Here is a 23106-nt window from a genome sequence, read left to right on the forward strand (position 1 = left end):
CCATCTGCTAAATGGGCCCAGTAAGGCTTCTGGGGTTGTAATGAGCATCAGATGAAGCCAGGCTGTCAAAGTACCTCCGAGTGGAAGTTAGGACCAGTTAAGTGAGTTGCAGGTCCCAGCGCAAAATGAGAATGTGGGCCCCTTGATGGAAAAGTATTAAGGGTTTCAAGTTTGTGACCACAGAACAAACCAAGCGGAGGGTCCTCCTGAGACACTCAGGAAGCCAGCCCCGATGGAGCTCTGTCTCTGTGTCTGTCCTCTCTCTTTGCCGTGTCTCAGTTTCTCCAGCTGTAAAGAGGCTGGTGTGTGAGGTCCTTCTGAGTTCTCAGCTTTATGGAGCGGTGGGTGGGGTGTCCCTGGGCTCACCTGTAGGTCTTGGCTCAAGGGTCATTTCCTCAGGGAAGTCTGCCCTGATTCCACCCTGGCTTTCTCGGGTACCTAGAGGTCCCACGGCACCTCTGCTTTGTAGCACACATCATCCTGGCACTGTCTGTCTTCCCAATAACTCTTGTCTTTCTCTTGCAACTTTTCTTCGGTGATGCAATAAATATACAACTTTGGTCTCGTTGGAAAAAAAAAACCTTACAACAGTATCACAACTGTGTTCTAAGAAGGTTTTATTCTCTCTATATTTCATCTCCTCCGAATGAGGTTCACCAAGGTTGACCAGACCTGCCCCAATACCACCAGCCTGGAAGTGGTTTCCAACTTGGGTGCCTCCGGGCCCTCAGCTCTTCTGACCCTCACAGCCAGAGTGTGGGTGAGGCGCCTACAGGGCTTGAGGCTGGGCTGTCTGAGCCGTGTCCCTTTGTCGAGGGAGGCGGGTGCCAGGCTCGCCCCTAACCCCCTGCCAAGTGCTGCCTCTTTTTCCTCTGCAGGGCTCCCTGCTCAGCACCGACATGGCTGAGAACTCCCCACCGCCCCCTTCCCCCGCTGCAGCCCCGGTGGCTGAACCCGGAGTCACGGAGCAGCCGGGGCCCCAGAGCCCCCCTCCCTCCCCTCCTGGCCCAGAAGAGCCCATGGACGGAGTTGACCCAGAAGTCCCTCACCCGGACCTGGCCCCCGTTGCCTTCTTCTGCCTGCGACAGACCACCAGCCCCCGGAACTGGTGCATCAAGATGGTGTGTAACCCATATCCTTTGTGGGGCCTGGGTTTATCTGGATTCTGCCCGGGTCCCCGCCGGTCCCTCTGGCCAGATGGCCTGTGGCCTGGACTGAGGCTGAGAGGCTGTGGTGTCGGTTAGGAAGCTCAGGTGCTGGGCCTGGGAGATCTCGGACTACAGAGCTCAGACGGATGAGGACCTGGCGTCCTGCTGATGTGAAGTTGCTGATGACCATGGGCAGTCAGTGCAGTGTCCAGCCGGCTCAGGAAGCCCTCGGGTGTGAACTTTAGGTCTGCAGGAGGAAGCAGAGTTAAGTCAGACACTGGCCCGTGGCCCAGCTCCCGGTGCTCAAGTCATTCGGGGGTTGCTGACCACAGGGGTGATGAGAGATGAGAGCCTGTCGGGGAACCATGGGCCTGGACCACTGACAGGTGACCCTGACACGCAGGGTGAGGCTCCACCCACCTCACCTCCTTACAGAGCTTCCTGCCTCCACTTGCTGCCTCTCCTCTGCTCGGGTCACCCCCTGGTGAAGACTGTCTTGGAGGCACAGCAGAGTGCCACCCAGCCCCCAGGCCCTGCCCCGCTCCCCTCATTCTGCTTCCCCTGCTCTTCCAGGCCTCAGGGCCTTCTCACACTCTCTCCTTTGAAATGCCTTCCCTTCCCTCTTCACTGGGCCAAATCCTTTGTTGCATCCTTCAAATCCCCACTTACAAGTCACTTCCTCAGGGCAACCCTCTGTGGTTTCTCCTCCGCCCCTCTTGCTTGTTGTCCCTAGCTAGTGTGGGACTCAGAATCTGACACTGTCTCCTCCAGGGCACTGTCAGGTGACCAGGACACAGACCAAGCCTGTCTTTTTGACTGTGGGACCTCAGCACCCAGCACAGTGCCTGGCACATTGCGGGCGCTCCTGCAGTGCTCGCTGGGCGCGTGTCTCCACAGTGAACGGAGCAGAGGCCCCATCACGGGGCACTCAGGCTGGGCTTTAGGATCTTGGGGGGATGTAGTGGGATTCTTTGATTCCATGCCAAGGGCTCCAGGATTCTTCCCCAGCCACAAACCTCCCTCCCGCCCCTCTTTCCTGGGAGGGAGCTCAGGAAAGGAGCATTGCATAACCCAGTGTTCCTCAGTGCGGGCAGGGTTGGCATTTGGAGTGTGATGGTGTTGTGCGGTCTGAGCTGTCCTGCACAGCACCGGATGTTTGCTCTTCCTGGTCCCTAAATATTGGTAGGGAGCAGCCCTCCATTATTGCGACAACCAAAAATGAGCCATTGCATCTGCAGACGTTGCAGGAGTCTGCTCTGCATCAAGAACCCAAAGGAATGGTGGACATGGAGGTGTCAGGGTCAGGCCAGCAGGGAAAGGCTGTCAGGACCTGCAGGCCCGGGTGGGAGCAGGGTGGTGTGGGAGGTCCTCCCGGGACAGACTGTTCTGCGCGCCGGAGTCCCTGGTGCTGAGGGGCCCTGGCTCAGAGCCAGCTGCCCTTTGAAACTTGGTGCTTCCTGACTCAGCTCCTCTCCCAGACCAGAGGCAGGCCCTGAGTCACTGCCTGACTCACTGGAGAGACAGAAGGCCGCTGGGACCCTCCGTAAGCTGCCAAGCCCGGGTGGCAGAGGTCCACTCACCCAGAGGTCAACACCGTTCCTTACCTGGTCTGGGCCTTGAGCTCGCACTGTCAGCCGGGTTTCAGCTGGGAGGACTCTGCATCTGAAATGTCAGGGGGTCCGTTGTGCTGTTTTGTTTTTTTTTGAATCAACTAATTTATTTTGAAAAGTATTTATTCTGTGGCTGCTGTGGGCCTTAGCTGCCGTCCATGGGGTCTTTGTTGCATCGTGCAGGGTTTTCACTGCAGTGCAGGGATTCTCTAGTTGTGGTGTGTGGACTCAGGAGTTGCAGTGCCTGGGCTTAGTTGCTCCATGGCACGTGGGATCTTCGTTTCCCCACCAGGGATCAAACCCACGTCCCCTGCATTGGAAGGCACATTCTTAACCATGGGACTGCCAGGGAGGTCCCCCCTGGTGCTGTCTGACTCATGGGTAAGTGGCATGTGGAAAGCATTGGGGACTGGAGTAAGACAGACCCATGGGCTGGTTCTGCCTGTTGTTTGCTGTGTGATCACAAGCCAATTTCTTAACTTCTCTGAGCCTCAGTTTCTCATCTGTTAAACAGAGGTGGTATTTACGCATTTTACTGGATTACATTGAAGACCAAAGCAGTACATAACTAGCACATGGGAAAGCAAATCTTTGTAACCTAGAAAACCACACATGTGGTTATCACTCTTATTACCTGTGTCCAAAAGTGATCAGGGCCCTCACTTACAGCTGAGTAAACATTACTCGTGGTAGGTTCACCAAGACACTGGGCATCACATCTTTAGATAGAATGTAATGCCTTCAGAGGGCATTGTTTCCAGGGAAAATCAGATTCCATCTCTGTGATTTAGGTAGATTTGTGCCAGTTACCATGCTGATACCCATGCCCTCATCCATGCAGACATTGCAAATCGATCACGGCGTCCTCCAGCAGGGCACCCTTGGCAGCATGACTAATCAGTTTGAAACCCATTTTCCACCCTCGATTAGACTTTGAGAGCCTTTCTTAGGCATGTCACTGGCGGCATGTGGGTGAACGGCCAGTGGTGGGTTGTATGCACTCTGGTTTCCTTTCCCTGAGCCTTAGTTTTCTCATCTCTGTGATGGGACAATTAAAGATGGTTAGGGATGATTCTTGCCAAGCACCCAGCCACGTGTCCAGCCCAGAGGTGAGGCCAGGGGAGGAGGGGCGGTGATAATAACAAGAGCCAGCACTGTGTGCTGAATGGTTTGCCTGCAGTATCACCTTTTAACCCTTATAACCACACCCCAGGAGGTAGGTGCTGTCAGAGCCCCATTTACACACGGGAAAAGTGAGCTCAGAGAGGTTGACTAACTTTTATCCAAGTTGCACAGCCACGATGTGGTAAAACTAGCAAATACCTCAATCTCTCTGAATTCCCCAGGCTCAGCTTTTATCCAGGACACAGCTGCCACCTTCGGAGGCTGGAGACAGGTTCTCCACACTCCACTGGAGCAAGGATGCTTTGCAGTTCTGGGCGGCTGGGCGGGGGTCTTCCTGGGTTCCAACGTGTACCTTTGGCAGCCACCTCACTGTGCCAGGAGGACTTTGCAGCCCCCTGCCTTCCCGCGTGCCCCTGGCTGCTGCCTGCCCCATGCCAGCTTGTGCTGAGCCAGCGCCGTGTGAGCCAGCCATGCGTGGTGGGAGCCAGTCGGCTGTGGAGGCTGCCTCTCTGCTGGGCAAGGGAGGGCGCCAGCCTGGGCCGGGAGGCGGGAGACACCAGCTGCCAGTGACCTTGGGCAAGTCACTTCCCCTCTTTCGCCCTCGGGCTGCCTGTCTGCAGGATGGGGAGACTCGGGCAGTCTCCCTGAGTCAGGAGGGGCTGTCTAGGGTGCCCGTTTCCCTGCTGCCTTTGTCAGAAAGTGTCCTGTAGTGTGCAGGGATGGGGCTCCGTGTTCCTGGTGGGCGGTTGGCCTCGCTCTGTGCTTTCATGGCTGTGCCTGGTTCTCATCTGCTCCTCTGTCCCACTTCTGTTTGCTTCTGGTGCCCCGCCTGGCTCTGCTGCTAGGACTGGGGGTCTGTGGGTGCACTTGCATTGAACCCCACCTGGCTGAGACCCTGCCGCCTTGCAGACCCTCTGACCTGGGTCATCCTGGGGCAGGAAGAGACAGAATCCATTTTCTCATCACAGCCCTGCGGTGTCAAGCCTTGTGCTGTTCGCTGTGAGGGTTCAGTGAATTTGCTGAGGTGGGCGAACGGGCTCTTGTTCATCCGTCCCTTACTCACCCATTCATGAGTTGGGTCGGCAAGCCTTTACTGAGTGCCTGCCATGTACCAGGCTCAAACAGAGGCCAACTATGGCCATTTTGTGCAGGGGAGGGTCACTCTGGCTCCCTTGGCAATAAGCCAGCCAGGAGACCATCATGAGAGGGGATCTGGGGAGTCTGGTGGCTGAGGGTGCTGGTGGGGCTGGAAAGAGGGGTCCGCGTGGAGGCATGGCTGCCTTGGGGTTGGTGTTGGAAAGACACAGGGGTGACCCCAGGGACTGTAGCTTGGTCAAGCATGAATGTTAACCTTCTTGGCCAAGGGGCCTTTGTCTTTGCTGAGCCTCAGTTTGCTCATCTGTGAAATGGGAACTTTAATGACCCCCATTTGGGAATATCAGGGGTTCCAGTGAGAATTCCAGAACAAGCATTGATTGGGCAAACTGTTAAGTGTGGAGTCGCAGCTGTGTGCACCCTGGAGCCAATGATGGAGCTCACAGGGACACACCTGGGGTGAACTGGGTGACCCGGCTCAGAACAAGGGTTTTCAAGGCTGGTGGGTAGCTGGGTCCCATGTCTGGATGATGGTCTGAGAAGCCTGTGGGCCGGGTTGCCCCCAGGGAGAGAGGTGCCGACTCCTGCAGGGTGGAGGGAGGGCATGAAGTTTGGGGAGTAACGGGGAGAAGGCCTGGAAAGCCCTCGCCACGGGAAGAGAAACGGGGCGTCACCACCCTCCATCACCCTGCTGTCCCTGCTCTGGTCATTTAGTCCATCCCCCTGCCTCTGGTGGGCTACCTCTCTGCTGCATCAGACGGGGCCTGGGGCCAACTGATAAGTACCTTTTGGGCCTTCTGAGGCCCTAGACTGACTGTTAGGAAGTCCTCCTTAATCTAACCCCCACCCCTCCTGTCCTGAGCCCTTTCCCTGGGTCGGGGCCGTTGGGAAATCTGGGCCTGTATTCCTCCACCACCTCTTGTCTAAACAGGTGGCCTCTGGGATCTCACCCCTCCTGCCCCACTGACTGCTGGCATCTTCCTCCTTCCTCTTCCCTGTACAGTGGAGACAACCCTCAACCAGGAGCCCAGAGCGTAGTGCCCTCCGATGAGTGCCTCTTCCCTGCATCCGCTCCTCCCCGCTGGCCTTCATCCTCAGGGGGTCCTGGGCTCCCGGTGTGGACATGGTTTGTCATCAGTCAAGTGCTGTTTGCTCCCTCCCTCCCTTGCTGCCTTCTTCCATTTGTTTGCTTATTCATTCCTCCCTCAGAAACCTTCAGCGGCTCTCTCACCCCCAGAATAGTCTCACTTAGCCTGGATTCGGGGCCTTCCACCATCCACCTGGTTGGCCTCCAGCCGCCTTTCTGCTGTTTCCCTTCACACACTCTATCCTGAAGCCCAAACACGCTGCTGGTGTTTCCTGACACCCCTGCCCGCCCGCCTTTGCTTACGCTGGGTCTGCCCCCTGAGACACCCTCTCCCCCAGTCTCCAGGGTGCCAAATCCTGCCAGCCCCACCAGCACCAGCTTCCTGGCCACCACCTGCAGGAAGTGTTCTTGAATCTCAGCTTTTCCCTCTCTGGCCTCCTGCAGTCCTTCCCTAGCCTCTGGCCTCGGGAGATTGTTGGTGGCTAGCCTTGTCTCCTCCTCCTCCACTGGGGTCCCAGAGGGCTGGGCCTGTGGCTGTCACTTGATTCTGTCTCCAACGCACAGGCGTCTCATCACTTTCCGGTTTACAGGGTACTTTCCCGCTCGCCACGGCTTCTCAGATGCTCTCCTCCCGCGTGGTGCCGGGCCCAGAAGTCTGCTAGCTCCCCATTCTACAGCTGGGAAGCCTGAGGCTGTGGAAGGGAGCCTGACCTGCCCGAGGGCACGTGTTGAGTAGCGGACAAAGCCAGTGCAGATCAGAGCCCAGGACTCTCAGGCCAGGGCCTACTCGTGGCTGGGGAAGGGGTTCTTTCAGGGAAGGTATCCGCTCCTCCTTCAGCCCTGGCCCAAAGGGAACGTCCAGACGTTCTTGCAGCAAGTGTTGCTGGAAGAATCAGCACATGTCTGGGAAATTGTCCGTTTCCCTCCATCTGGCGTAGAGAAGGTTGTTTTTCTCAGAAGTACAAGTCAGCACCAAGCTGTGCCCTGGGGATGCTCACGGTGGTCAGAGTGGATGCTGCACACTCATTGATCAGCAGGGTGGACCTGACGGCCAGTCAGAGGAGCCTGGCTGGGCCAGGGAGAGCCTGACCCATATGGCAGTCTCAGGTACTGTCACCTGGAGATGTCTACATAAACAGAGCTACAGGTGCAGAAGCTGCCCCTGACAAAGCCTAGGAGGGTTGGTGAAGCCTGCCTGGAGGAGGGGACTTTTGGCTGGGTCTTGCTGCATGAGTAGGAGTTTCCTAGGACGGCAGTTGAGGAATGGTGTTTTAGCAGGGAGACTAGTGTCGGGAACAGGAAGGAGTTTAGTGTGGTTGGAGTGGTGTGAGGAGGGGCGGGATAGCAGGGTATGAGATGCCAGGTTGGAGCTTACTCTCCATCCTGTGGGCACTGCAGAACCACTGAAGGATGTCCAGCAGGGATAGGGCACGTGTAATTTCATTTATTAGAACAGTTCCTCCTGGAGCAGAATGGCAGGTGCTTGAGAGAGAGAGACTAAGGTCAGGAGACCAAGCAAGAACCACCTATTATAGATATAGATAGGTCGATTGATGGATTCAACAAGTGTTTAGCGAAGCCCAGCTTCAGTAGTGTTGGACACTGTCCTAGACAGAAGTGGAGGGCTGTTCAGCCACGTTGGGTGGGGCCACGGTGTACCAGGCCTGGTACACCTGGCCTTGGCCCCCGGGAGACCCCAATCTGATGGGGGAGGCAGAACCACACCCAAATCATACTCCAGTGAAGAAAAACGGGGTAAAGACTGGGCAGAGGGACTCTGAGCGGGCTGTGGGCACCAGGAGGCTGGTCAGTCCGTTGTGACTGGGAAGCCGCAGGAGCCCTCTGTGGACGAGGAGCAGGGCAGGAGAGACTTCGGTGGGGGAGAAGGCGGGGATGGGGCATGATATCTCAGTTGAGGAAACAGCCTGATCGGAGGCTCCGAGTCAAGCTGGGGTCACCAAGGTCGCTGACTACAGCCTGGGGGCTGGGCTGGGAGACCAGAGGAGTGGAGTCTGAGCACAGAGGGACATTCGGGGTCTAGATTCTGGAAGGCTGTGCCAGAGAGGACGCTGGTGATCCCTAAGGGCCTCCCATGTGCTGCTGGGTGCAGCTCAGGTCCCCCCTAGAGATTTCCCATTTGACAGCCGAGGCTCAGAGAGGGGACGTGCTTGTCCAGACCACCCAGCTGGGAGGTGGCTGAGGGGGCTTGGGGTGGGGGCCTGGGCCTGTGTCGCCAGCCCCTCGAAGCCCCGAGGTGAGCCCAGCTGGGAAGCCTCGTTATGATGGATATAGAGCGGGTGGATTAGAAGGAGGGCTGGCTGGCTAATGAAGAGTCAACCCCCTCCTGGGGCATTTAAAACGCGATTGGAATTTTACTTGTCAGTCCCGCCTGGGCTGCAGCTTCGTGTCAGAAGCTGACTTTGACCTGTCGCCTCCCTCAGACTGCCTCGCGGTCCTGTTGGGAGACAAATGGCCCCGTGCATTTCCCTGGGAGAGAAATCGATATGGCTTTTTAATCAGCCAGAAGGTCTTCCTGCTCATCTCCCTCCAGCTCTCCTATGGGGCGCCATCCACGTTTCCTTCCCCAGCTGCCCTGGGGAGTCCTGCGTCCCTGTCTCCCTACAAGTTCAAATCCTGACTCTGCTACTGACTGCTGTGTGGTGCTGAGCAAGCCCGTGACCTCTCTGGGCTCCCATTTCTATCTGGCTCCTTTATGTAGATGAGAAAGCAGGAGAAGCCTTGGCTGACTGTGAGATTCTGTATGAATATTGGGGGCTGGGCTAGGGGAAGAGACCCAGCCCATGTGTAAGCCCTGTGACCTCAGGCGGTCACTCCTCCCGTCTTCATCTCAATTTCCAAAAAAAAAACCAGGACTGAGGAAAGGGTTGAGGCGTATCAACCGTGATCTTCAGTTGGGAGTGATTTTGCCCACGGTATTTGACAATGTCTCCAGACACCCACTCCAGTGTTCTTGCCTGGAGAATCCCAGGGACGGGGGAGCCTGATGGGCTGCCGTCTCTGGGGTCGCACAGAGTCGAACACGACTGAAGTGACTCAGCAGCAGCAGCAGACACTGTTGGTTGTCACAGCTCGGGGAGGGTGTGCTACTGGGCGTTGTTGTCTTTCAGTTGCTAAGTCGTGTCTGACGCTTTCCGACCCCATCCATGGATTGCAGCATATCAGGCTCCTTTGTCCTCCAGTATCTCTCAGAGTTCCCTCACATTTGTGCCCGTTGAGTCAGGGATGCTATCTAACCATCTCATCTTCTGCCACTTCTTTCTTCTTTTGCCTTCTATCTTTCCCAGTGTCAGCATGTGCTACTGGTTACCAGTGGGTATAGGTCAGACAGCCTGCAGCGCACAGGGCAGCCTACAACAAAGGGTCCTCCATCCCTCGATGTCAGTAGTGCAGAGGCTCAGAAGGTCCTTGAGATCTCCTGAAGCTCCGAGAGTGTGGAAAGCATGGAGCTGAGGGTCTTGTGAGGAGGAGGGCTGAGACGGAGGGAAGCTGAGGATGATCACTGAGAGAGAAGAGGAGGACGTGCAGAGTCCCAACTGGCAGGGTTTCCTGTGGTCTCCTAGCCTTGAGTTTGAGTCCTGGAGCTGCCATTTACTGGGAGTCACATTCTCGATCACCTCCCTCCTTCCACTCACCCATCTCCCCACCCGCCTTCCTTTGCTTCATGCATCAATTCATCCAGCCACTCCCCAACCCACTCATCCATCCATCCACCCATCTATCCATTCATCTTTTCATTTCTTCATCTGTTTATCTGCACACCCACCCATCAATTCACTCAGTCCTTACATCTGTGCATTTATCTACCCACCTTCCCAATCATCTGCCCATTCAATCATCCATTGCTCCAACCACACAAAGGCCTCCTTCTCACCCTCCTACCTACCCATCTATCAACCATTCACTTATTTGGCAAATGCAGAATACCCAGCCCAACCCTCTGCTGGGCACCATCACTCTCTCCTTGTAGCCCTTACGAGACCTCTTGTACCTAACTTCTTATTTTCACCTTCTGCTAGACTGTGAGCTCCCTGAGGGCAGGCTCCGTGTTCCATTAATGCATGGCTCTTCTTGAGCCTTGACCCTCAGCCCTATGCTGCACATAGTAGGTGTGCAGCAAAGCTTGCAGCAAAGCACATCCTAGTTAACAAGGTTGGAGGTGGAGGTTATACAGACAGAGAGGAGGCTGGCCAAGAGCTCTTACACAATGGAATGCAGAGCCGAGGAATCTGGAAATTCTCTGGAAGGCAGTGGGGAGCCACGGAAGGCTTTTGGTTTTGGAGGAGCCCTCAGACTGCTGCGTGGAGGATGTGTCAGAGAAGGCAGGGCTGCAGGAGGGGCAGGCTGTTCACGGACTTAGAAGTGAGAGAGCGAGGCTTGCCTGGGGCCATGGGGTTCAGAGGGGGATGGAGAGGAGAGATTTAGGGGGTGAGATGGACAGGTCTGAGATGGACGTCAGGGGTGAAGGGAAGGAGGGCCCTGATGGGTTCTAGCCTGGAGAGCTTGCAGGATTGGTGGTAGTTGGGGTCATCGTTCATGGGATGAGAAGTTCAGGGGGGAGTTTGGTGGTCTGCAGAGAGGATGACCTATCCCATTTTGGACATGATGACTTTGAGGTTCCCTGGGACATCCCAGAGCAGTGCTTGGGAGGCTAGTTCAGCCGAGTGAGCCTGTGGCTCACTCTGGACCTGTCAGTCCAGGGCAGGTCATCGAGGCTGTGGGTCTGGGTGTGGGTTCGGTGGATGGAGAGGGAATCTCAGGGGCCTGGGGAGCCCGGGAAAGGCCAGCATTTAAAAGGTGAGGTCCACCGAGCAAGATGAGGGTCTGTCCAGGGGCTTGTGGTATCCCCAGCGCCCAGCAGGAGTTTCTGGAACAAGGGTCTTAAACTGAGGTTCGTCCACTTGAATCGGGACAAGCTGCGTGTTTGGTTTCATTGACTTCTGACTGAAATGTAGCATTTCTTTGTATTATGAACAGAGGCAACCGAGCACAATGGGGTTACCGGCAGTTCCTGCCACTGTCATCCGCAGCAGTCACCGATATTTTTGAGCCACATCACGGTTCCTTGTAGAGCTCTGGGAATGTCATTGTCGTTCTCCCCAACTTCCCAGGCACACAGGCTCAGACCCGCCCCTGGCTTTGGTTATTCATTGTGTTGATAACGAAGCACACAGAGTTCTCCATCACAAATTTGTTTTTCTAAAAAATATTTTGACAACTATTTTAACATAACTGGTTTCCTTCCTTTCTAATACTAAGCCTTCTTTAAAAAAAAAAAATTATGCACTTAAAAACAGTATTCTGAGAAAGGGTTCATGAACTTCCCCAGGAGGTACAGAAATGCTTAAGAGCTGCTGGAGCGGGGAGAGAGTGGGTCGGCCGTAACCAGTGCTGCTGCCCCCAGGGGCCGCGGAGGCTGGTGTGCACACACTTCGGCGTGTGTAAGTGTGGGAGGGGCTCCGTGGGAATGCACATGTGAACATGTACACATGTGTGGTCAGGGGCAGGCAGAGAAGACGTGTGGTGGGGGACAGGCCCCCAGGAGGCCAAGGAAGAGCGTCATCACCCTCTGTCCAGCCCTCACCCTGTCCAACCTCATCTCCATTAGTGTTGTGTTTGCTCATGGCTTCTGGAGGGCAGGGACTGTGTCATCTTCATTCAGGGTTTCCAGGGTCACTGTGGGCCAGACAGAGGAGGGGCGGGGGCTCAGTGAAGAGAGGCTGAATATATGAATAGTGAGTGATGGATGTTAGAAAGGAGAGGAGGGGGAGTTCGAGGTGGGGAGGGGGGCTGCAGGTCCCTTCAACACAGAAATCCCTCTTTAGCCTCCTTGATGCCTCCAAGTGACGGGCACCTCACTCCTTTCCCCGAGGCTGTAGATGCCCTGAGCTGCTGCTCCAGGTGGGCCTCTGGGCAGAGAGAAGGTCAGATATGCGCTGAAGGTCGGATATGCGCTGCCCCTGGAGAGCATGGCCTGGTTGGGGGTGGGATGCCGGGACAGAAACATGCTGTCATCAGGGGCACGTCTGAGGTTCTGTAAGGGCCCAGGGGAGGCCTCCACATGCCCTGCTAGGACTCCAAGAGGCTCCCCTGCAGGCGCACCTTCTTTGTGGATGGGCTCCTGAGGCTGGGTCAGCTCACAGACAGCGGGACCCTGGTCCCCAGGGGCCTTCCCTGCCCTTCTCTTCAGCAGTGGCTGGAGTGCGGCATCTGGTGAGTCTCCTTGGCTGGAGCTTCCTTCCCATGGACCATCCACCCCAGTTTCCTTCCCAGCTGGCAGCCCCAGTTCCCTCGCCACTGCCTCCTCCGCTCCGGCTGTCTGCACTGGGCACAGAGGCCTGCTGGGCATCTGGGAATCAAAGACTTCGACCAAATTCAATGAGTTGTCAAATTACACAGACTCTAAGAAGTGGGCTTGGGGGCAGTGACACTCTTTCTAAGGGATCTCAGCCCACTGAACTTCCATAGCTTATAACTAGAACCAGTCAGCCTGGGGAAGGGCTGTGTGTCATGTGGGGAGCTCCCTGTCACTAGAAGCATGTAAGTGGAAAGAGGATGAGGACCATCTGCCCAGCGGGTCCGTTCACTTTGTGGAGCAATTTTCTGTCTCAGCTGAACCACTGTGTCAGCTTGGGAAAATCCTGCCATCTCTGAACCTTCATTTTCTTTCTTTTTTTTTTTTTTGCCACACCACGAGGCATGTGGGATGTGAGAGCTTAGGTCCCTGACTGGGGATCAAACCCATGCCCCTTTCATTGGAAGCGGGGAGTCTTAACCATTGGATCACTAATGAAGTCCTAGGACCTTCATTTTCATATTTGTAAAGTGGGTGGAATGATGTCTGCCATGCCCATCTTCCAAGGTTGCCGTGGGCTTGGACAGAAGAAATTCTTAAATGAAGACAGAACGCTGCGAGGTTCAGATCCCTGTTCTGTCCCTTGCTGTGGCCTTGGGCAAGTCTGTGAAACAGGGGTGACACCCCTCCTTTGCAGGGTTGTGGTTGAAGGTCTTCTGGGGGGTCCGGTGCCCCAGCAAGGGTTGTGGCTTTTTAATTGTTGCATTTTATATTTCCCTAGAGCTGTAGCTCGGCATCACTTTTTGTTACACTTTTTATTGTGATAAAATTTGCATGCAATAGAGCTCGCAAACCTTAATGTCCAGCTCAAGGCATTTTTCCATGTAAACACGCTCCTGTGACCTCACTCCGTCCAAGAAGAACATCTCCAGCCCTCTCAGGCTCCCTCTCCCCGCCCGCGATGAACTCTCTCTGCTCTAGCGCTACTGCCCTTCTGACCCCTTTCCCTGTTGCTTCGCTTTGCCTGGTCTCACTTCATATAACTTGGACGCTCTTTGCTCTTCTGGCTCCCGTTTCCAGCGCTAGATCTGGCCGCTCCGACCATGCTGCTGTATAGTGTGTTCTTTTAGATCACTGAGCAGCGTTCCATCAAAGGAATGTGCCGCCGTTTCTCAGCCTTGGCACTGTGGGCATTTCAGAGGATTCTTTGTGGTGGGGCTGCCCTATCATTGTGCTGTGCTGAGTGGCATCCTTGGTCTCCATCCACCGGATGCCAAGAGCCTCCTTCAAAACCCAGTTGTGACAACCCAAAACGTCTCCAGACATGGCCGCATGTCCCCCCGGGGGCCCGGATCATCTCCAGTTGAAATCCCCTGCCAGACTCTTTCTCCTGTTGATGGACACGTAGGTTGTTCCCAAGCTGGGACTGTTAAGGGTAACACGTGCCTTTTTGTGGACTTATTTGGGCATTTCTCTGGGGGGCTGTGGACCCAAGAGGGGCACAGCTGGATCCTAGCATGGGCTTATGTTTTTTAAAGTCACCCTTCTTTTTAAAAAAATATTTATTTGTTTAACTTTTGGCTGTACCTGGCCGTCATCGCTGCACAGGGCTCTCTCTAGTTGCAGAGAGTGGGGGCTACTGTCTAGTGACGGTACGTGGGCTCCTCACTGCGGTGGCTTCTCTTGCTGTGGAGCCCAGGCTCTAGGGTGCTCAGGTTTCTGTAGTTGTGGCACATGGGCTCAGGAGTTTGTGGCACGTGGCTTAGTTACCCTGTGGCGTGTGGAACCTTCCTAGACCAAGAATTGAGCCCATGTCCTCTGTTTTAGCAGGCGGGTTCTTAACCATTGGATCCCCAGGGAAGCCCTCTGTTTAGTTTTAACAAGTGCTGCCAAGCAGCTTTCCAGAGTGGTTGTGGCTCATAAAGATAAGTTGAATGAATGAGTGAGTAAGTGAATGGATATCCTCTTTAAAGCCCAGGGCCTGCAACATAGCCGACATTCAAAATGGTAGCCACTTCTGGCACAGTGCATACTACGTGGCCTCATACCATGGCAGGTCCTCGAACAGGTAAGCACTCTGGGCACCTCCAGCCTGGCTCATCTCAGGACACTGATGCACAGGTCAGATATCCAGTAGGTGCTCCATGGATGCTTATGAACCTGGCCTTAGAGGAGCACAAAACTGGCCCAAGAATAAGGGTCTGGAACCTCAGGCCCTGGTCTATGAAGGCCTGAGGCCTGGGTGCCCATCTTTGGATGCCATGGAGACAGACAGAGGAGGGAGCTCTGTATAGGGGCAGGCTCACCTTCCCTGCCTCCCTGGTCTAGGAGGACGTAGCTCCAGGCTTGCTTCCTCCACTTGATTTATTTAGACAACTGACGTGCACACTGGGAAATGGATCTGATTTCAGATTTGACAAAAATAAAAACAAACTTGGCTGCCCCAGCCAAACTGAGCACTCCCATCCCCTACCCACCCTCCCAGAGCCCCCTGGAATTGCAGAAACCATGACTGTCAGCGGAGCTTGCAGGATGGAGGGTGGTGGTTGCCGTGGTAACCGTGCAGGCCTCTGGTTCTGGCTCCTGGAGAGGAGGCTGCCCTGAGGGGCCTGGTTGGGCTCTGGACATTGCCCAGCCAGTCAGTCTTCTCTTTAGGAAGTGGCAGGTTCAAGGGGGCCCCTGGTATCATAGCTTTGCTGGTGGCCCTGTCCTACCAGCTCACACCCCATCTTCTTAAGACAGGCATGGGATGGAGATGTTCCTGGTCTGGCTCAGCTCTTGCTGGGGACTTTGAGGCTGGCACCCTCTCCTCACTGGCTTCCCCTCCCACCCTCTCCTGCACCATCTCCTTCCTTCCCAGTCGGAGTGAGTGAGTGAGTGAGTGAAGTCTCTCAGTCGTGTCCAACTCTGCGACCCCATGGACTGTAGCCTACGAGGCTCCTCCGTCCATGGGGTTTTCCAAGAAAGAATACTGGAGTGGATTGCCGTTTCCTTCTCCAGGAGATCTTCCTGACCTAGGGATTGAACCCGGGTCTCCTGCATTGTAGGCAGACGCTTTACCGTCTAAGCCACCAGGGAAGTCTCCCAGTCGGAAGGGAAAAGCAAATATTCCACTGAGCATGTGCCAGTCCAGGCCCTGTTCCCTGAGGCCATAGCATGTGGCTGAGAACATGGGGTTTGGAGTCAAGAGAAGCATGTTCAAATCCTGACTTTGCCACATACCAGCCATGTGACCCTGGGTGGCTGTGGCTGGAGCCCTGGAGCCAGTGCTGGTGCCTCAGTTTCCTCATCTGTAAAATGGGGTAACAGTAGCACCGGCCAGTTGAGGGGACTCGGCTGAAGGTGAAGGGCAACTCTCCAAGTTGTAGATTGATTGTATTTAAAGCCTGTGAGTGAAGGTTCAGCCGTTGGGAGGCAGCCATGGTCTAAAGGGTTTGTGATCGCATCTCTTGTCCTTACTCAAGGTCATGTTAAGTAATCAGCAGATAACACCAGTCTGAGATTCTCAGTCCTTTGCTGGTGAGGTGGCTTTTTTTTTTTCGCCCCAAAGCCAAAGAATGGGAACCCCTGGAGCCTGTTATAGAAGAGGCGGACAAGGACAGGGGCTTCCCTGTTGCACATACATGACAAGCCCTGGTTCTTGTCCACGGTCACATGGGTCTGTGCTCTGGGGCCTCTGGGCTCCCTTCCTCATGTGCTTACTGTAAGGTTTAAATGACATATTATTAATATATGCTATTTCATTAGAAAAGCGAAAAGCTCAGGGACCTTGTGGCTGGGGAGTCTCTTTTCTGAGGGTCACTTCTGCTCCAGGGTCATCGTGTCCCTGGGATGCTCTCTGCCCCTCTGTGTCCCCTCTGTGCAGTGGGGGATGGGATCAGGGGCTCTCTGAGGACCGGGATGGGGTTATTCTGTGGCAAAGGTCACCTGGAGAGGCGTGAGAGTCTGGGTGGCCAAGTGGGCAAGGTGGCAGGGTCCTAACCACAGAGCCTTGGGTGCCAGGCGGGGGCCCTGAGCTTTGCCATGGGAGGCCCTCGTGGAGCTGGCACCCGGGCCCTAGCCTGCCCTGTTCCCCAGTGCAGGGAGTCAGCACGAGGAGTCCCGCCCGTGGCAAAGGTCATGAGGTTAAGGGGCCCGACAGGCAAAGGCAAGTCGGGCCATCCTGTACCACCCTCTCTGGGCCTCTGTCCTCTCTTGCGCTGTCCCAGAGTCCTGGAGCTCTGCTTGACAGCTTTCAGAATTCCCCGGTGCTTGTGACTAATGATGGCAGCTCTGGGCACTGGGCCAGGCCACCAAATTGCTCAGCCCAGGACCTTCACTCCTTCCACCACTCTCCTTCCCACGCCATGTGGTCTGGTTTAACTTCAAGGAGGGCTTATGCCTTTGATCCCCGAGCCAGTGGGGAGTGTGTCAGGATCTGCAGACAGCGATGCCAGCTCTGGCCTGACTTCTGAGCCTTGCAGGCTTCTGGAAAGGGCCCAGCCCTGCCATCTGGGATTTCCCTGAGTGCCTTGGGGCAGGGCTGAGACTGTCCATCCCTGAAGCTGGGCCATCTAGAGGTGAAAGCCGCTCCATCTGCCCCTTTCGAGGGACATGCACCAGAGGTGGCCCTGTGGCAGCGCAGCACCGCTAAGTCAGACCATTCAGGCAACTCACTGACTATGACCTTGGCCAGGTCACTCCAGCTCTCCGAGCCATTTCTCCATCTGCTCCCTGTGGGCTATGAGAAGAGTTAGGGCCATGTCCCTAGGGGCCTGGCAGGCAGTAGTCATGACTACTGCCAAGTTCATTAACGCAATATGAGCTAGACCAGGTGGGTGGGGAGCACTTCGGGAAGGAGGCTGAGCCACCACTAGGTGAGTGGGGAGAGGTGCTTCAGGAAAGCTTCCAGAAGAGGTGACAGATGACCTGGGCTGTGAAGGATGAGTAGGAGTTTGCCTGGTAAAGTTGGTAGAGGGATATGCATGCATACCCCATGCAAAGGGTGTAATTGGGGACAGCCAGAAGTTCAGTGCATGCCAAGGCTAGCGGGAGAGAAGGCCGGAAGAGTTCATTGAGGTCAGGGTGTAGGAGGCTGTGGGTGTCAGGCTAGGGAGGGTGATGGGAGCCGCCCTCCCATCACCTCTGGAAGGCTTTTGAATAGGGGAGAGGTCTAATCGGAATTGGGCTTCAGCCAGATTAATTTAGTGATGATGAAATGGGGCAAGAACAGCAGGCTCTGATTTTGTAGCTCAGCTCTGCCTTTTTCCAGCTGGGGTTCTTGGGTAAAAGTGTGTTCCCCTTTGTGACTCTGTTTCCTCACTTGTAACTGGGGCTTGTAATAGGGCTGGAGGATTAAATGCAATAACACTTGCAAAGAGCTTGGATAGTATTGGCCACACATACACCTCAGGATTGTGTGCAGGGCAGATTGGAGTGGCAGAGACCAGAGCTGGAGGCCAGCAGGGAGGCTGGCAGGGCTCAGGTGAGAGATGCTGAAGATGAGCTGAGGCCTCAGAGGAGGGCAAGGAAAGACACAGGAAGAGACAAGCCCTGCATCACAGAGGAGAGCAGGTCTGGTGTGAATCTCAGCTCCAGCGCTTCCCAGCTGTTTGAGCTGGGAGAGGCCCCTCATTTCTCTAAACCTCAGTTTTCCTAATCCGTAAAGTGGGTCTGCTGACCCACACTGCTCAGGGCCTTGGTGAGGAAGAAGTGGGAGTGCCAGGTTCCTGGAAGACACCTGCCAAGTGCACTTTGAACTTGAAGCTGGCAGGAAGGGCAAAGGGAGCAGCAGAGGTGGCTGGAAGGAGAGATAGCAAAACAGGCCAGGGGAAAAGGCAAAGAGGATGGGGGACGTTTGCTGGTAATTAGAACGTTTGAACTTCAAAAAAGTTAATTAATGATGAAGCTGCTGCTGGAGCGATGCTCAGGCTAGAAGGGGGCCCTGGCAACGACTGAAGTTAATTACAGGCTGTGGCAGGAGAGTGGCAGAGGTTTGAGGGGGCAGGAAGGAGCAGAGTTGGGGTAAGGAGGGTCTGACAGGGAGGCGGTAGGGAAGGCAGTATCCCAAGGTGAGCAAGGACCGGGGATGGGAGGGAGGCTGTTGCCAAGGAAACTGGGTCAATCTTCCATTAGGCAAGAGATCCTCACCCCACCGCTGGGTGGGGTCTGGCTGAGAGGCTGACTGGCATAGCTGCATCTGAGGTCAGAGTAAGGGCTTTGAAATCGAGGGGCCAGAGCTTTCATTTGGGGACACTCAAGAAGAATCTTTGGGTGTCAGAGTGGGCAGCACCTAGAGAGGTTTACTCAATCACGACAGACATTTATTTTGCTCCTCCTAGATGCTTGTCATTGTTGGGGCATGAATGCCACCACCCTGTCCCCTTGGAATGTAGGTTCTAGCCTTGGATAAAGACAATGAACGTGTCAGCAAGTTAAGCCGTGAAAGACCCAGGCCCTTGGGTCCTTCTGGGTTCTGGCTCCCCTGGTTCCCCTGGGGGCTTGGGGATTCCAGGTTTGGGAGGGAGGTATGGGGCTGAACATCAGTGGGCTGTGTTCTAAGACTGAGCAGGAATCAGCCAGGAAGGAGCAGGGTGTTAGAGAGGAGAGCAGCCTGGCCTGGAAAGCCCACTCACTCAGTCCAAGCACGTGCCCTTGAGGCCCGGCTCAGCTGCTGGCTGTAGGAGCCTTTCTGCCTGGACGTGCCTGAGGAGGCTGAGCCCCACCCTGACTCATGCAGGGGCTGGGGGGAGCCCAGGCACAGACCTGCTGGAGTCTGGCGATGAGCTGTAACCCAGCCACAGGAGAGGAGGGAAGTACAGGGTGTCTGGCCAGTCTCAGCCATGCTGGACGGACGCTCTGCGGGGTTCAGCTCCAGGGCTTGGGTAGAGCTGGAGGGGGCGTGGGTGGGGCAGGGGAGGGATGGTCAGAGAAGGGAGGCAGTGACAGTCAGAGGAAGGAAGTCAGGGTTAGGCTGGGAGAGTCTGGAGATGGTCTCCCAGTCAGAACTCTGGGGACCTCTTCCTTTCTGGGTCTGGGGGAATTCAGGCTGGGGCAAAGAGGTCGGGGTCGGGCGGTGGGGAGGGCATCCTGGCACATGGTGGCTTAGTGGAGTTCAGGTTCTCTGGTGGATTTGGCCATGTCTGTTGTGAGGAGTCGGGGTAGGCTGTTTAAAAGGTCTTTGAAAATATAGGCACTGACCCACCAGGGGAGGCACCTGGGGGGCAATGGGGTGGATATCTGTGTTGGTGGTGGGGGAGTGGCCCCCCAGCTGTTGTGTCCTTGACTTGGTGCGCACGTGGTTTGAATGTATCAGCATGCTGGTGATCCTGCTGAACTGCGTGACCCTCGGCATGTACCAGCCGTGCGACGACATGGATTGCCTGTCAGAGCGCTGCAAGATCCTGCAGGTGAGGCCGGCTGCCCCGTCCCGCCCCGCCCCGCCCCGCGTCTCAGGCCCCGCCCTGGCCCCGCCCATCCTAGCTAGGCCCCCGCCCCGCCCCGCCTAGCCACCTCTTCACTCCTGGTCCTGCCCTCGCTGCGCTCATCCTCTTGCCTCACTGCCAGCTGGTCCTACCTGCCTCCCTTCCATCTTCTCTCCTTTCCGTCCTCTCCTCTCTGTCTCGAGGCCTCTGCCCTAGTCCATGCCCTTTCTTTTATCCCATCACCAACTTCCTCCTGGTCTCCCCATCCCCACCCCCCTATCCAGTAGAGCACAAGTGGCCTGACATTCCCTGAAGAAAGCCTTGCCCCTCACTCCCAGTGATCCGGATAAAGGCCGAGCTCCGTCACTATGTCGATGCTGTTAGGAGCCGCCTCCTGGACCTCTCCTGTTCTCATCTCACGGAGATCCCAGGTGGAGGCCTGACCTTTGGCCCCTATGGCACACGTACACCTATAGTGCAGGGTGTTGGGTTTATACCCATTTTACAGGCATGGAAACATCTAATTCTGTCTCCCTGAGAAACTCAGATTTCTCCCGAGAGGAACTGCCCTCTGCTTCCTGTGTTCCCATAGGACTCAGAGGTTCCCAAGCCGCCCAGTTTCTCCAATTCCCTTGGGGGTACATGTTCAAGATCCAGACCCCTGTCCCATACAAAAGCTGCAGAATTAGAATCTGAGGTGGGTCTGGGGTCCAAGTGGGTAACAAGCTCCTGGGCCGGCCCCAGGGTCCTGGGTGGAGTTAGAACCCATTATTAACTTCAGTGAGTACTAGACTGGCTTCCCTACCAGGTGGTGAATTTAGCGAGCATTCATCTCTGGGCCCCCAACACTCAACCTATGAGCTACACAGAGAAGGTGCTCAGCCTCCATTTGTTGAATTGAATTGTCTTTAACCTTCATTGATTCTGGAAGGAGGGATTCCACCCAGGCCCCATCCCCAGGAAATAGACATGAGCCTGTGATTGTGGCCGTATTTGGGGGCTTCCTTTCTGAGCAGAGGAAGACATCACAGGGACCTGTGCCCAGGGTGGGTGTCAGGCCTGTTTTGAGAAAGCTCCTTCCGTGTGTGTCTAGGAGACAGGGAGACCTGAGTGTCGTTTCTTCCCTTCACGGCTGTGGGAACTGTGGCAAGCTTCTGAAGCAGTCTGAGATCCCGGTTCCTCATTGATAAAATGGCAGCATTCAAGGGGCCACTCAGAGAACTGAAGAGGGAGTGCAGAGCAAGGGTCTAGCCCAGGGCGTGGCAATTATCGGGAGACCCCCCTTTGCCCACTCCCATCTGGGTCCCTTGTCATTATGTTTGCTTTTAGGGGACAAATAGAGGGGGCTGGAAAACCCTGGGCAGGCTCATTCCCCATTCTGGGCCTCGATCTCCTCCTCTGTGAAACGAATGCCTTGGACTAGGACCTCTGAGGTTCTCTCCTGGACCAGGAGAAGATGTTTCCAGGTCTCCCCCTGGGTCCTCGTGTCCACGCCCGTGTTCCCACCTCACACCGTGGCTCTGATCCTGTGTCCTGCTTTGGGACCTCACGCTGTCCCTTGCTTCTTGTCCTCCTCCTGCCCCTGCAGGTCTTTGACGACTTCATCTTTGTCTTCTTTGCCATGGAGATGGTGCTCAAGATGGTGGCCCTGGGCATTTTTGGCAAGAAGTGCTACCTTGGGGACACATGGAACCGACTGGATTTCTTCATTGTCATGGCAGGGTAGGTAGACCATATCAGACAGGTCCTAGCCTCTGATGCATGCCAGACATCATGTAAATAATCTCTGGGGCTTCTTGGTAATAATGATGAAGCTGTGTGTTATTGTCTGGATTCCTCCTGGGCCCCAGTGATGGAGGAATGATGTGCCTTCCCTGAATGGCCTGGACAAACAGACATCCCTTCCCCCTCATTCTGGTGAACTGTGTGACTTCCTGCGCTGTCAGCTGATACTGGGTCTGTTTTACACTAACTGGACCTTAAGAAAGCTACTTAACCTCTCTAAACCTCAGTTTCCTCATCTGTGAAATGGGGATAATGTATAACAAAGGACAGCTCCATTAAAGTGAGCACCCAACAAATGTGAGCTATTATTATTATCATCCTAGATTACTTAGCAAGTTAGAGATCCAGCACAGACTCTACCGTCTGACTCCAAACTGTGGTTATTTCTGCCAAGATGTAAGCTATAGTCGGAAAGAGGTCAGGGGACAACTTAACCTGTTTGGAGCATCTTGGACTCTGCTCTGTGCCTTGTCCTTCCTTTCCTGGGTTAAGCCAGGCTGGTGGCCCATCCACACATTCATCCCACAGTCAGCAGTTGACTGAGCTCCTACTAAGTGTCAGCACTGTCTCCAATGCAGGGCAGGAAGGATAGCAAATCTAGACATAAACTTTATCCTTCCCGAGTACCATCTGGAGAAAGGCATTCAGCAGCTACACGGGTGAACATGCCACACACTGAGACCAGGGCTCTGGGAAAGAGTTATGATTCTCTGAGAGCATCTTTGCACCAGGCTGGGGACTTGGGGATTTGACGACTCGCCTGAGGAGGTGACGCACGCACAACAGCTGGAAGATGGACAGGGGTCAACCATGCCCAGTAATGGTCAATATGGCAGAAGTGAAAAGCAGGGTCAAAGAGGCTAGAGACCCACGAGTGTGTGTGTGAGTGTGTACACGTGTCAGTGTCCGTGAGAGCATGTGCATTTGCATACATGTGTGTGCCAAGATATGTGTGTGATGCCCTTGAGAAGTTGCAGGGAGAGTGGCCAGGCAGGTGGCTGAGATGGGAAGTCAGTATCCCCATGTACACACTGAATTCCGCCGATGTGTCCTGAAGGGCAGTGGTTTGCTCGCTGGTGTTCTGTAGAACGTGACAGTATCCTTTCCTCAGAGCTGTATTCAGTTCCACAGCCACATTATCAGCGATGATTTAGACCGAATTAGAAGGTAAACTGGGTCCCTACGTGGGAGCTGTGTTGCCCTCTTTGTCAGATTCTTCCTGCTCATTCTCATCTTGGTTTGGCTGGAGGACATCCTTAAGTAGTTTTTTTAAAAATTGGATTGGCCAGAAAGTTCATTTGGGTTTTTCCATCACATGTTAAGGAAAAATCCAAATGAACTTTTTGACCAACTCAATAAAAAGAAAAGGTGCTTGGATAGTGTCATTTTTCAGTCTTGCCTGTCCAAGCATATATCCCTTTGATCTCGGTGGGTGAAGGGCATTTTTTGTCTGCACTGCTCCAGAGTCGCAGTTTTTCTCCCTCAGAGCCCTGCGTGTGGTATCATCCAAATCAACACCATATATTGCAGCCGAGGCCAC

The 23106-nt window shown here is 55.0% G+C and overlaps 1 protein-coding gene across 1 annotated transcript in view; it reads left to right on the forward strand.

Moving 5' to 3' along the window:
- Nucleotides 1-600: 600 nt before the first annotated feature.
- CACNA1I (calcium voltage-gated channel subunit alpha1 I) overlaps nt 601-23106 on the forward strand; it is a 117499-nt gene continuing 94993 nt past the window's right edge. The window contains exons 1-4 of the mRNA XM_069581655.1: nt 601-760; nt 879-1132; nt 19655-19766; nt 21370-21503. Coding sequence (XP_069437756.1) covers nt 647-760; nt 879-1132; nt 19655-19766; nt 21370-21503 — 614 coding nt within the window. The 5' untranslated portion in view covers nt 601-646. The remainder of the gene's footprint in view (nt 761-878; nt 1133-19654; nt 19767-21369; nt 21504-23106) is intronic.

The sequence above is a fragment of the Ovis canadensis genome, chromosome 3 (assembly GCF_042477335.2).
Source record: "Ovis canadensis isolate MfBH-ARS-UI-01 breed Bighorn chromosome 3, ARS-UI_OviCan_v2, whole genome shotgun sequence".
Classification (NCBI taxonomy): domain Eukaryota; kingdom Metazoa; phylum Chordata; class Mammalia; order Artiodactyla; family Bovidae; genus Ovis; species Ovis canadensis.